The sequence below is a fragment of the Aulostomus chinensis genome, chromosome 19, assembly GCF_037954235.1.
Source record: "Aulostomus chinensis isolate RoL2024-O1b breed Wild chromosome 19, RoL_Achi_v1.0, whole genome shotgun sequence".
Lineage (NCBI taxonomy): Eukaryota > Metazoa > Chordata > Actinopteri > Syngnathiformes > Aulostomidae > Aulostomus > Aulostomus chinensis.
The window spans coordinates 19198305-19213170 of record NC_141338.1 but is presented as its reverse complement, the minus strand read 5'-3'; the positions used below and the strand labels follow the sequence as shown (position 1 = coordinate 19213170).

The 14866-nt window shown below is 45.0% G+C and overlaps 1 protein-coding gene across 2 annotated transcripts in view; it reads left to right on the top strand.

Annotated features, from left to right (window-relative positions):
• cacna1bb (calcium channel, voltage-dependent, N type, alpha 1B subunit, b) overlaps positions 1 to 14866 on the top strand; it is a 180405-nt gene that overhangs the window by 10937 nt on the left and 154602 nt on the right. For both annotated transcript variants that reach the window (XM_086186888.1, XM_086186887.1), the window contains exons 4-5: positions 540 to 645; positions 4319 to 4458. In XM_086186888.1, the coding sequence (XP_086043014.1) occupies positions 540 to 645; positions 4319 to 4458 (246 nt within the window). The remainder of the gene's footprint in view (positions 1 to 539; positions 646 to 4318; positions 4459 to 14866) is intronic.

Genomic DNA, 14866 nt, shown 5'->3' with positions numbered 1-14866 from the left:
CCCCCGTAGGGTTATAAAAGCCTGCGACTCCCACCAGTGACTTAGAACTGAAGAAGCCTCTTGGATGAGAGGTGAAGCGTCTATAAGGGACCTGAGACAGTCCAGCTGACAATGACACAGCACTTAAGAGATAGTTGGAACTACTTTCCCAACTTGACAGTAATTTGACGCAGCACTTGAAAAGTCCCGTTTAGACTTAGGGCCGAAAAAGAAATACATTTGCCCACGACAAGATGAGCGGCGACTGCTACCAACCATGGCTGACCTTTTTTAATCCTCGCAAATGCTAATGATCCTCAACCTTGTTTATTTGATGTCATTTGACATCGCGCTCTGCTGACTCGTGGTCAGCAGGTCTCTGTAGGTCTCTCATGCGCACACAGAAGAGAGAAGTCTATCTGTCTTCCTGTCCAGCTCTGGCGAGAACGGTGAATAAATATATTTCCCATACATGTAGCATGGTCCCTGAAGTTCAGTTGCATTTGCTCTCTTATTTTGTTATTACTGTACTGCATTGAAATGCTCCTTAACCTTCACACTCCCTTTGAATACATGATTCTGGCTACAATTATCGCCAACTGCATCGTCCTGGCCCTTGAGCAGCATCTACCCGCCAGCGACAAGACGCCCATGTCAGAGCGCCTGGTGAGTGTTCACTCTTTGGTCATTTCTTAATTTAAAAACCCTTCGTCTCATTAGCCTGTGGGACACCCTGTCTGTTTGACCGCGTTTGTCTCTTCCTTCTTTCCCTTGTAAGTCAGCGGCGCCTCACAGAGCTCCTGCTTCTATCCCCTGCTCGGCTGTTCCCCGAGCTGCTCGCGTATGCGCGCTTTTCAAACCGGCATTTGAACTCTGCCGCTGGTGTCACACAGCTAACCGGCCTCTAAGAGAAACAGAACAGACTGCTGCATGTGGGGGTCAAGTGGCACGTCTCGCCTTGTGTAGAAGGAAAAAAAACAAACCAAAAAACGGACAAGCTTTATGGTTCAGCACTTTGCAGCTCCTCTTCTTGAGGGTGATGTAGCTCTGAGGAGTTTATCCTAAAATAAAGGGTGTTACAAAGAGCAACAGCTTGATGTGGAAAAAAAGTCAGTCAATCCTTGAATCCTTGTCATCTTCAACCACCTGCTCTTGTTTTGAATGATGTCAGCAGCTGTGAAGTGATGGCCCTCCAACAAGGCAGCAATCAGGACCCTGATGAAAGTGGTTACACAAAGAGTGAAATAAGCATCCTCTCCTTCCTCCCTCCCGCCCTCCCTCCCTCCCTCCCTCCCTCCTCCACCTTAAGAATGTGATACAACAAGCAGCCTTTTAATTAGAACAAGGGATCGGCTATTATTTATCAAGCTTTGTCAACAGAATGGGAGGCGTGCTAGACGAGGAGGAAATGATAGCAGTTACGTTCCTTAAGCATTTCAGATCCATTGCAGCCCTTGTGGTCTTTGGGGAGTTGCCCCATCCACTGGCGCGTATTGAAAATGCAGGACAGTTTTAAACCTGCTTGTGAGTATTTGAAAAGCCAAATACTCTGTGGGTGAAGGTAACTCTAAGTAACAGTTCGCCAGGACTACTCCTGCTCTTGTTGCCTAAACCGGACAAGGAGTTTCTGTGGACAGCGGCTGGATGGGGATGAGCTCAGCTCTTTCTTTTTCATTTATTCCGTTTTTGCTCATTTTTGTCTACTCAGATTTTGTTGGCATTTTTCTTGGGCAGGGTTGGGCTTGTCACCTGCTGATGTCGGTGCCACTGACCCCTCCACTAAGAGGGCTGAACTGACCAGCACCAGGATTCTGTTTCTCTTTCTGTGGGAGTGTCAGTGGTAGTGGGGACTGCAGATCACGTTCGTTAACTTGTTCCTGGCACCCAACTCACACCAACCTCCCCCAGCTTTCCATCCATCTTTGGTGTCACCTGTAATGTAACGTTGAGCTAAGCATTAACTCACTGTTACTTGTGAACCCATGCTGGAAAGTGTTGCTGTCTGTGAATCTTGTCTTCTTAAAGCCAACCTAGAATGAAGGTGCCGTATGTCCCATCCAGTGTTGCAAGCTCCTACGGCTTCCTCTACTGGCCAGAGGCAGCTTCTCTGGGTCTCAAAAACAACAAGTTGTCATTATTTTACCACCACAACCTTCAAAGCTGGTACAGTAACTCCCGTCCAGCGGATCTGTTCTCATTTGTTGTTCAGTGTGGGCAGACAGCACTGTAGAAAAGGTCACGTTTCTTCTAGTGCTCAGGCCTGTCACACTGCTTTTACATGACTATTTATGTTGGAGACTGGGTGATGCTGGGGTTTGGGAGGAGCTGTCTGTCAGGTTGTAGTATGCTGGGAGCGAGAGAGGATAAATCGGGGGGGGGGGTAGTATAGGCGTGAGATGTCCTCTGCTTGGGCCCTGTGCATTGCCTGAGGCGATTGCAGATATTAATGGGGGCAAAGGAAGAAGTGCCATGTATAGGCGCCTGTTCCAGCTCACTTACTTACAGCAAGTTCAGTGGTGCTCTGAGCCTCGGAGTGTAAAAGGTGACACACTGTTGATTGTTTGACTCTTTTAGGGAACAGTGCAGAGTGTCTCAGTCTCTTGGGTTTTCCACGTGCCAAAGTGCTCTTTTGAATAGGTGTGTCTCCGCCCTGTCGGAAGAAGTCTATATTTTTGGCCTCAGTGTCACACAGTGGCTGCTCCAGCCCATGTTGCTCTCTGAATGAGCCAAATATCCAAGGTTCTCGTTCGCCCATTGTTCTGTCCATACGCCCTCTTTATTTGTATTTTTTTGCTATGGACTGCCCTCTTTTTCACACTTTGTTCAAGTGGCCCAGAAGTACACTTCTGGTCAATTTAATGCTTTATTTTAGTCCTAATAATACACAAAAGGGGCACTTGGATCACCAGAGCAACTGTATTTGGCAGAGATACCCTTTCCATTTCCCACTCTTCCATTTCCATGTTTTATTTTTGGACCCATTTTAACTTGTGTGACCCTGTTGCATTGGAAACATTGAAGAAGCAATTTATTTTATACCCTCAAAATAAGACCTTAAAAATATTGAATTGAAGTGAAAAACTATGGAAATTAGGTTAGAAAGGAGGTCAATGTGCTACCCTTTCAAAGGATTAAATATGTACCATAGCAGAGGTGCGGTTGATGTCAGTATGTTGCCTCATGCTCTTGACCATGGAGTCTGGGTGAGAACCAATCAGCTGTCCGGAAAAAGAAAGTCTCACTTTTTACTCACGAGCTGGCGTTAACTTCTTGGATCCTGATGTTTAGGTGTTGTTGTCAAGCCAATGGGGCAAAAACACGAGAGAGTTACATCAATTCCAGGCCATGACCCTGAAAGCTGATGCTCTCTGTGTGAAAAATCTTTAAAGCTGGGCATGATGGGGCATAACAGTTTTGGCGTCCACATATTTAGAGCACGAAAACATGACATACTGTATGAGCTACAGGCCCCAACCGGGGGGGTGTCAATTACACACTTCTGTGCACAGCAATGTACCACCAGCAGCGTGTAAAAGGCACCATGGCTACTGCTAGCAATGCTGAAGAAATGATATTATCCAGTGTAGTCCTAATGGGTCTTTAATTTAACTTGAGAAAACTGGCAGGTACCCTGGTCCCAGTTTCCCAGGGAGGGAGCACGAGTTTCCTCTGCTTGGCCCAGTTTGCCCACTGGTTGGTTCAGGTGCCCCTCTGTGGTAAAGATGCCCCTCGGGTGAACAAAGAATGAGTAGAGTAGGAGCATCCATCTCCTTGTCTGGCTCTGATGGAAAATAATTACATTTACCCCAAAAATTGCATGTCTATCAAAGCTCTGCCAGCTTTTAGGCTCAGTTTTGCCCTGGTGGCATACAACAATGGCCCATGGTTTGCCCTGGCATTCTTGGATAGCCTGATGTTTGGAAGCGTTATCAATCCCCAGTCCCCATCTGGGCAAAACTGAACTTTAAACTTGCAAGTAACGTGTGTTTAGTGGAGTACCCTTTTTCATTTTCATGGGGCCTCAATGCAACAAATTTTGAGGTGTCATGTTGACAGAATACAGAACTAAACGTGTTCAATATAATAAATAAACGCGCATGAGGCTCTGCTGATTATCCCATTCTGTGAGTGTGAATATTTTTGTTTCATTGTATTTACTCCTCCCAAAGAGGAGGGCTCTACTTCCTGCACTTGTGTTCATGCTGGTGCAAGAAGTGAAAGGAGCCATCTTTTTCTTACCCCTGTTCCCTTCATGCTTCATTAACTGCTCTCTTACTTAACAAAAAACCCCTCCTCTGTCACTCTTACGCTCTCTCTGATTCTCTCTGTCTTTCTGTAGGACGACACAGAGCCCTACTTTATTGGAATATTCTGTTTTGAGGCTGCCATTAAGATCATCGCCCTGGGCTTTGCATTTCACAAAGGCTCCTACCTCCGCAATGGATGGAATGTAATGGACTTCGTGGTCGTTCTCACTGGGTGAGTCCTTCGCCCGCTGGGTGTCAGCTTGAGATGGAAATCATAAGCGAGAGAGTGGTTTCTTTTGTGTGTATCTGTGAGTGCCCTGAGAGAGAGTGGGATCACCTTCTTCCAGTTCGAGCCTCAACCTACAAGCGTATGTTATTCAACAAGTAACACACGCCTGCCAAAGATGTGCAGAGAGTGTCAGAATGGATATTTGTTGCTTTGCCTTTCAGTAAAAACCACGCTGCCCCACTCTGAAGCCTTTCCAAACAAATGAACATTTCACGGGTAAAACACAGACCGATGCAGTTGTCATTTGGTTGCCCAGCACGCATGTTGTTTAAGGAAAAGAGTTCCACAACCTTGGCGCGGCCCTGTTTGTCCTGAGTGTTGTTTTTTGATACTGACCCACAAAACTGAGGGCTGAAGTCCACCGCCCAGTAAAAGGCGCGTTGTTCAGACAGTAACCCCAACATGTGCACACTCTGCTAGACAGGCACATGCGCATCAGCACAGTTATACAAACGATGACAACGAACACATTCCATGACTGCTTCACCACCACGAGTATTCCTGGAGATGGTCTGCATGCTGTCTGGTCGGCAGTGACCCCCCTGCCCCCACCCCCCCACGGCACATCTGACTTTCTCATGTGTGCAGTTGCGGCTCTGCATGTAGCAAATACTGCACTGCACACAAAACCTAGAATCCAGAGATATCCTTGCTGGGTACCCCACCTACAATACACCACGATACAGGTGCACCTGACTCTTGACGGGAGTGACACTGTGATTGCTGGCATCGATGTTACACCCCAAAACACCCCCATGATTAATTTAAAGGCTAATGACTAACTCTTTACTCCTAGCCCCCAACTCTGTAGGCAATCACTGACGCGGCCTAAACACACGTGGGCTGCAGACCGTTTTAGATTGAGAGCAAATTGAGTCGAATCAGTTTGTTCCACAGAAATGTTTAAACTGTAAATCCTTCACATTCACAGGCTGTGTTCATCCGTGAGAACACCACCACGTCTCCACTCTGTCTATGTGAATGTGTGCCCTATGGGACGCTGGCTTAGTTTTCCCCCTAATCTTCAAGAAATATGTTGCTTCTACCATGAGGACCTGGTAGATTCATTACTCGCTGTGTACATGGGTCTCATGATAGCACACTCAACGTGAATGCAGGATAAAACTACAGTATCTTACTGCTGTTATTCCCAGAACTGTGAGATCTCACACAGCAGTGTGTATAACAACAAGTCAATCAGTCAGCGAAGGACCCAGAAACCAGTGCGCCGAGCCCAAAGTGCACTTGTTTCAGTTGATGCTGATACGTGTTCCCTTTTGGAGGGCCAGATTGGATTGGTGTCGTAGATATTGGCTATTTCAGAAAGTCAATAAACAAATGACTCAAGGGGCATATTGAATGACAACCAGGCTGAAGATTGCAGCGAGGCAGTGACCACCAGGTGAGTCGATGAGATAAACAGAAAAGTCAAAACCTAGAGAGGTGTAATGGGTGTAAAGGAACCAATTTTCCTCGGAATATTTTGAAATCAAACGGAATCACAAATGATACTTAAGGCGACGCACTCAGAATACTTTTTTTCTGGTTCATGGGTCCAGGCGAAGGCAGCACAGATCAGAGAGGACCTTCAGTTTTTTTTGGCACTTGCACGGGAAACTGCAAACTGTGTTTGGAGCTGTGATCGGATTCAGAATTTCCCTGCAGTACTGAACAGCGTAACAAGTCATGTGAAAGTGAAAGTAGATATAGCTGGTAATAGCTATATAAAAAAAAAAAAAACCCTCAAGATACAAAAATAGTTAATGGGTATTAATTAGCTGGTGCATCTTACACCCTCGTGTGTTATGTTTATGTCCTACAGCGTACATAGAGAATATTCAAGTGTAAATATGTGCGTCAGTGTATGGCTACATATGATAGATACGTGTAAGTTCTTCTACTTCTACTTCTAATTGTATGTTGCCTGTGGAAAGGTAGCACAGATACAGGATGTTTGTCTTTTATTATTGTCAAAATAGCAGTCATGTAATTTCCTAAATAAAACAATGACACATTTTCCCCTTGAGACATTATGACGTTTGTTATGAGAGAAGTTGTCGGCCGGACACACGATGCTGAGTCTTGAACTGAAGAGGGCAGGCGATATTTTGTTGTTGTTGGTTTTTTAATACACATACTGTGCTTTTGAATAAATGAACACTTCGAACTCGATAGAAAACCTGGAGTCAGATTCCTTGTGTGTGTCCACGTGATAAAACTGATTCTGAAATCACAGTTGCGGAGGTTAAAGGAAGAATGAGACTTGAGGGCTTTTTCTTGATTAAAAAAACCCAAAACAAAGCAGGAAAGAGGAGCTAGACTTGTCGACCTGTGAGACCGAGCGAGTGCAGATCGTTTCCTCTCATCGATGGGTAGACATCATAATGTTCAGGGCACGGAGGTTCTAGTGGCTTTTTGTAGTCGTGATCATTTTGATATCTTTAGCTACCATGAGTAAATGGCGCATTTAGAAAAATACCTGTAGCTGCAGTATGACAGAGGTCACATGGCAGCATGGCGAGCCCTCTGCTTTGTGTTTTCGCTGCCTCAAAGATGAGAGGTGTGTTACTCAATGTTTGAGACAATAGAAAAGATGAATAAAGCAGAGGATGTATTTTGTGGAATACATCAATATTTTATTATTTACATACAGTGTCATATATCTAGACCCTGCCATTGTGTTCAGTCTTGGCTACCCATTGCTGACGCAGCTGGATACAAATTAATGATTATATTGTGTTTCTCCATTTGGTTGCCTGGCAACCATAGTAGATAATGCGCCTCGGAGTGATCGGGGGTTTTTGTGTGTGTGTGTGTGTGTGTGTGTGTGTGTGTGTGTGTGTGTGTGTGTGTGTGTGTGTGTAAAACTCTCTGTTTGCTTCGTGCTTGACATGCTCCTGTGAGACCTGGGGGTTGGGTGTCCAAGGTGTTCAGAGCGAGTCCACATCAATCCCAAATCAATCCGCTCACTTCTGCAGCCAGCAAATCAGAAATCCGCCACATCGAGAGCTGGTCGGATGTGAACCTGAGCTCTGAACCTGGGAGACTGTTCCCTGATGTCAAATGATAAAAGGCAGAAAAGTCATTTAAGCGTGTCCTGAGATGTTCAGGTTCCCTAAAGTGAACTAAAGAGGATTAAAGAGATTTTACTTTACACCTGGCTGTGAAAATCTGCTGTGCTTCATTCTGTTTAGTCCACAGAGGCAATAAGCTGCTGTCTAGGAATGATATAAATGAAGAGGATGAAAGGCAGCCACAGATGAGCCAAACGCTTACGTAAATGGATGTTATTGATCAGGGCATGAATGGACGACAACACATTCTTTTCATATTTCCTGGTAATATGTCAAAAGCGGTCTGTTTTCAATTGTACTGGTTAGAACCTCATGTCATAATGCCTGTGGCTCTGGAGAGGGGAAGTAGATAATCATGTCTTTAGATTAAAACATATTCAGCTCCTTATATACTGGATGATTCTTGGCTTAAGCCAGTATTGGCCCTCTGTGCAGTGCTTCGTCCTCAGGCTAATTATGTTGGTACAGCCATCCAACCCTAATGAAAGGCTCTAAATGATAGTGTAGCTGCAGGCGATGGCAGACCTTTAATCTGTCCTGATCAGGCATTACAAGCCCCTAATAAAACAATAAATCTGCCTGTGTTGCCAAAGGCCCAATCAATAGAGCGCTGTGCTGGCCAGCAAAGGACCAGTGAGCCCTGATGAGGAGCCAGGCAGCCAATCACACGCAGCGCACATGAGTGACATGAAGACAAAGGCTGAGGAGTTCAGAACACCTTGCTCCTAACATTCATCAGTGACTAGTGTAGGTAGGAAAGAAAAGAGTTGATATCCATGCGGATTTAACGTCCTGATTTCAGTCCTGCGTTGCAGGTTTACTCATTTTTTTTGTGGCGGAATAAGTGAATTTAATGTCATTTTCAAAGGTGCAAAGTATATTATCGTAGCATTTCCTTCCATCTTAAAATGTGCTCTCGTGCAGTTGGTTCTGAGAGGTTTTAGTTTTGTGCCGTGTTGAACTATTTTCAGCTGGTCTGGTCCCATCACTGTAGTTGTGGTAATTTATAGGCATCTCAGCTTGAGCTCATTGAGGCCACTTAAGCTCTTTAATGCTGCGTTTTATTGCTAAGAACACAGCAAATGAGACAGCAAAGGCAGGAACACGACTGCTCCTCCAGTTAAGCCTCCCTGCCCGCTGGTCACTGATAGCCAGTCATTGCTGTTGTTGACCGACGCCTCACACCGCCTTTTACTGCCTGTGCGAATGCTATGGCAACCACAATCTAAGGCTTCTGTGTTAACAATACCCCCACTGTTATCACCTTGGAAACAAAGCCCGGGGAGTTGTTTTCATTTATTTATAGGTATGTTTGATTCACGTGTCTGCCGCCGTAAGTGGTCGGGCCGAGAGTCGGTGCTTGTGTGGACTTCCAAGTTGAGATTTCCTTTCATGTGCCTCTCAGGCATTGGGTCTAACAAAATGGGAGGCTTCAAAGTCTCGTCGCAGAGACCACAGAGGTTGCGTCACTTTTGCCTGCACCCGGCAGCATGAATAAATGTTGCCTTTGAACGTCCGCCAAAAGGCTGCTGTCTGGTCATGTAGATCAGACAGTAATGTCTTGATATAAGCTAGGTTGTCAGCTTGAGGCTTGAGCTTTGAGTCAGGTTAAATAGTGTCCATTAAATATATCTTTAATGTAACACATCAACCCTTTGGGGGCAACATCTGTTGTCCATCCGCCCCAGAGCCCAACAAGATAGAGACCCTTCTCTCTGTGTGCATGAGGCAGCTGAGACCCCCTGAGACCAGCTGACTGCTAGTTAGCTTAGCACAATGGATGGTGGTGAATAGGCTGTGTAGCATGCCTGTGGGGGTCAGTGTCTTGCTCAAGGACACTTTGATACGGAGTCCTTTGAACCCTAGGTTTGAACCAGGAACCGTGTGTTGTAGAGGCAGTCCTCACTTTGCTCAGAACTGTGGGCTTCTTCCAGCTTCACCTAGGAGTGTCGCTTCTGTGGTGATGAACTTCTTTCATACGCCTGTGCTGCTTATTTGCGGTTTTATTTGACCGTTCAAGTGGCAGTAACTCATTTCTGAATCCTCTTATTGCTTTTTGTACCTGCTGCCATGTTGACCAGCTACGTCGGGCTCAGGTTTGTTCAGGGCGAATAAACACGGCGTTTGCTGGTTAATGGAGTCCACCGCAACCCACAGTGACTTACCATGCTCTTACTAGCTAGCTGGCCCAAGTGAGCTGATTTAGCTCCTGTGCTAGTAAAGGGGATGATGCTTGATGGGTGGACGCCATGATGTTGTTGGTTGAATTCGGTTGGTTCGTGCGTACGTAAGCAAGCTTCATACTTTATTTTACAACACTAAAACATAATGTCTTTTAGAAGAAAACACAAACAAATACAAGTGAACTGAAAAATGGTGCTGTGCCCCGGTGACATGCAGCTTCTCTGCCAGCCTGCTTATTTTTGTGTTGCTGTGGAGCCAAAGTGTCACTTGCCATTCTGAATGAGTTGTGTGCTTTGTGGTCACTGAGCATGTTTTTGTGTTTTGTGATCATGAATTTTTAAAGGTTCCATGATGCTCTCAGTAAGATGTTTATAATCTGGTGTGGTTGTCGTCAGGTGGTTTAGCTTGATCGCTGCAGCCTCTTGCTAGTGGTATTGATCTTCTTCCGCATATCCTGGACCAACAGCTGGGAGGTTTGTGTTGGTTTTGCACACACGTGTATGTGTGGTGGTACAAGCTGTTCTACTCAACGTCTTGGAGCCGTTAGCCATCCCTTCCCTGAGTGCTCTGCTGAACAGTGTGTGCTCTGTGAGGCCGGCTGAGTGCTGCTGAGGCCATGTTGTCCACATCGTAGCGGACTGAGCCCAGCTCTGCACTTGTCTGTCTCTAGCCACGCTAGAGCTCTGAGCAGCTCATGCTCTCAGCCTCACAGACTCGGTCACAATACAAAATTCCAGTAGCGCTCCAGCTAATGACTCTTAAGTGTAGATTAAGACATTAGCATTTTTGATTAAACCATGAATCATTCGACGAACAAATGGTAGCAAACTGTGAAAAATGTTGGGAGCTAACAATATTTTTCTGCTTAATTAACCCTCTAAGACTTAATTAGTGATCTGTCAGTGAGTTAATCACCTGAGTGTCAGCCACGTTTAACAATTCATCAAACCATAACAGAAGGAAAGCTCTGAAATACGAACGCTCGGAACCAAAATATAATCAGCTGGTTGCTCGCCAGTGAACAGCATTCACTTTGGGAGTGGATGGAGAAAGAATATTGGACTGATATTCAACAGGTCACCAGAAACTCAGCTCTAAAGGGATGATAATGTTGTTCAGTGACTTCAAAGGTGCATGCGTGCAGGAACACATACACATACACGTGAATATGCCGTGAATGCACTAAAATATGACAAATAAATGAATGCATCATTCATAAAATATGACCAAACTAGTTGTTTGTTTCTTTTTCTTTTCGATGCATTACCAATGGATTTTCCTCATTTTTCGTGTATTTATTTATTTATTTAAAAGGTATTTATTTATTTATGTTATTTATTTCCCCAAATGTTGTTATTTCTATATTTCCTTCTTACACTTATGAAGAGAAGCTGCTATCAGGCAAGTGTGATATGGGCTCAACAGTTTGTACCAAGCTTGATCAATATCAGAATGCATAATTAGAATAAACAGCAGCCAGCAGACCAGTGGAAGGAGACAGAGTGCTGCCCCCAAGTGGCTGAAAGACTCAGTGAATGCAGGTGTAAATAATGGATAATCATCCTCTCCAGATATTATCAGTTATGAATATTATACAGATATCAAATATAATGTAGTCAACATGGAAACAAATAGAGAGAAAACATCTCAACAAAAAAGGGAAAGCAAAGCACATCGAGAACTTGTGGTAAAAGAACACATGCACACATTTGCCTTCATTTCCTGGAGACACCATTTTAACCACCAACCCCAAAATCAGTGATTTACCATTTGGGGACCCTGATTATTGTCATATTGTCCAGTAGAGGGCACCTAAGAGAACCCATACCTCTTGCCACATGACATCATCAGATCTGGATCCAGTTCTGGATCAAATCCGAAATCTTATTCATGTTCCTAAGACTTTTCATCCAACCAAATGTCATCAATCAGGGCAGTGTGATGACATCTGATTTTCTTTCTTTCTTTCTTTCTTTCTTTCTTTCTTTCTTTCTTTCTTTCAACCTTATCTTTACAGGTAATGAAAAGTAAACTCGATGAAAATGTGAGTTTTAGTGCCCTTAGCATTTAACAGCTGATGGCATCATCCCCTTGTTTTATTAAAGTGATACATCACCCAAAAATTGCCCTCTATATTTCAAGTTTAAACCTGCTTGTGTACCCCGGTGCTCCTGGATGGGACGGTGTATTATTCATACCTGGTGACTCGACCAGCTGAGTTAAGTGGCTTGGGTCAAGCTGGGATGGATCACTTTACACTGCTGCAACTTTCCTTGCAACCACATGGTGTTATTGTCAATCTTTGGTATAAACTGGGTTGACACACATACATACAGTACCCACATACATAAATGAAGAATGTGCAGCGTACAGTGACCCCCAGAAGCAGCTCTGTGTATCCGGTCCCAACGAGCGTGTCTTTACCACTTCAACTTGATCATTCAAGGGAATGCCGGCGTTTGGCTGCTGGAATGTGGAATGGAGTAAAATTGGAAATGTGCCTGCTTGTTAGTCGGCTGACAGCTCCGTAAAACATGCCAGATATCGGCCTGATTAATTGGCCATTATTGATTGGTCCACACCTGGAAACCCTAGCAATGAACTGATGGTGAACAAGATATTTTTCCAAGGCAAAAAAAGAGATGGGGAATAACCCGGGTGTTGATAAGCCACGTTTGGATGAGGATGTGATGCGTTTCCATGTGAATTTATACATCGCCCGGCTCGCTGATACATATTAATTATGAGCATGTTTGGATATGACAAGTGACTTGACAAAGTGACTACTCGCAGCTCCTGCCAACTAGTCTCTGAATATTTATGAGAACAGGAAATACAGTAAATCAAGGTGACTCATTATCAATGTGGCTGCAGATCCAGCTTGCATTTTTCATTCGTGCTTCTTTACATGTTGCTAAAGTGGTTGCTAGCTTGATGGTTTCATGTGCAATGGCGTATCCAGTTATCTCCTGGGCGTGCAGTGTATCTGGTAGGTTGTTGGCAAGACAGTAGCATTTTGCATCAATGCTCAGCCCCTGGTAGGAAGGCTCTGCTCGCAGAGTGAACACTTTCGAAGAATAACTTCATCGGCTCAGCTGGAAGTTGGCAAGTGCTCACTGACACAGCAAACCGAGGCGTCACAGATTTATTGCAATAATTTATGTACACACACACACACACACACACACACACACACACATGTAGGTGAAGTACACAGCTAATCTCTTGCTCTTTCTCACACACACAAACATAAAAAGTGTTTACAAATGAGTGTGTGTGTGTGTGTGTGTGTGTGTGTGTGTGTGTGTGTGTGTGTGTGTGTGTGTGTGTTGGCTCAGCTGCCAAGGTTCCAGTCAAGCGTTGATGAAAGTGATGCTTGTCGTTTCCTGCATACAAAGGAAGAACACCGTGGCACAGCTGATGTGGCAGACTGGCAGGTTTCCATCTTCACACATGACTCAGACCAGAGCAAATTACTAACAACTTGTTGTGTGCTGGTAAACATCAGTAATTTCACAGGCTTGGCATTTTGTGGGAGGGAAGGAGAAAAGAGAGTGACAGCTATGTAATGTTTTCATTCAATCACGCTGACATGCCGTGTGCCAGAACACGTACATGTACAGCAGCCGATGACTGCTTGGGTGTTGTTAAAATGTCAAAAAAGTGTAAACACCATCATGTGGCGATAATGGAAACGTGCAAATCGCAAGTGCACCATTTACTTGGAAATGTTAATATTTATAGATATGTTCACTCCGAAGACGTGATCCCATCCGAGGCGTTAAGATGTGGGTTTGAGCCATCAGGTTAAGTAGCAGAGAGGGTCAGACGCCAGGTTAGCGAGGCTCACACCTCTCACGGTAACAGCAACCTCTCTGCCCCCGAGCCTGCGGTCAGCAACACTGAAGAGCGTGTCAGCGTTTATCACGTTGGATTTGTTTGTCCTAAAAGAAGCAGTAATGACATTTTAGCCGGCGGGATGCGAACGTGACTGTCACCTGTGACACATTACGCAACTTTAGGGTTTGAGGAGGAGTGGAGAGGATTCCTGGGTTCAGATGGAGCCACAAAATAAAAACTATCACTATTTAGATGGAATACAATGGGGACTAAGACTCTTCCGATTTAAATGTCAACTTTGTTAAGTGAATATTTACTGCAGTAATGAGGCTGCTTAACCTGCTCTTTTTACCTCTGTGATTGTGTGTATTTCCCACCCTCATTGTTTTCATTCAGTGTTATTTCCCTCCGTAGGTTTAAACTGTGTGTCCTTATTCACTTTACTATCCTTTACCTCAAAGGTTTACTGAGTCTGTGTGTCACAGACTGGCACCTGGAACTGGATTCACCAGAGCAGTTCTCATTTAGAGGTTTTATTACAGAGGGACCCTTTCAGAACCCTGCTCAAACGTGTCTGCCGATGTCTCCCTTCCTCCGTGGGCTTCCAAGGGTGCTTTCACACCTTCTCCGTTGAGTTTGGTTGGATCAAACTCTTCTCTTTGACTCTTCTTGTGTCCAGTGCATATATGACGGTTCGTAAAGTTGGTGGTCCTACGCACCGCGTGCCTTCTGCTGTAAACCTTGTTGCAGTTTCATGGTTTCCTTCACAGGTTTGACCCGCCCCCCCCCAAAGAAATGCAACGAAACTGACAGCAGCCTGAATATGTAGTTATTGAATCATGTCTGATTTCGGTAATTGGCATCTCTCAGCTCACCTCCGAGCGCAGCAGCTTCACCACAAAATGGGTGCCACTTGGCCGGATTGCCAGTGTAATGGATGGATTGGCTCCCCTCCTTTTCTCCTAAGCTGAATCTCCTCCCCTTAAAAAGCCTGGAAAGTGGCTTTTTGTGGCGCTCCTTCTTGTTCCCAAACATCTGCGTAATGGAGTGAATTCTGGCACAGCAAGTGAACGCTGCCTGCAGCTTTAGGCCGAGCAAAGGGTGTGTAAGGATTTTTGTTTGCACTGCGCATTGATAGAAACAGCATCCCTCCTCCGGTTTTTCCTTCCCTTCTGTCTCATTAGATCTACCAGGAGGATGCTGCTGCTGGAGCGCCCCCCGCCACCTCTTCCTTCGCCTCCTCCTCCTCCTCC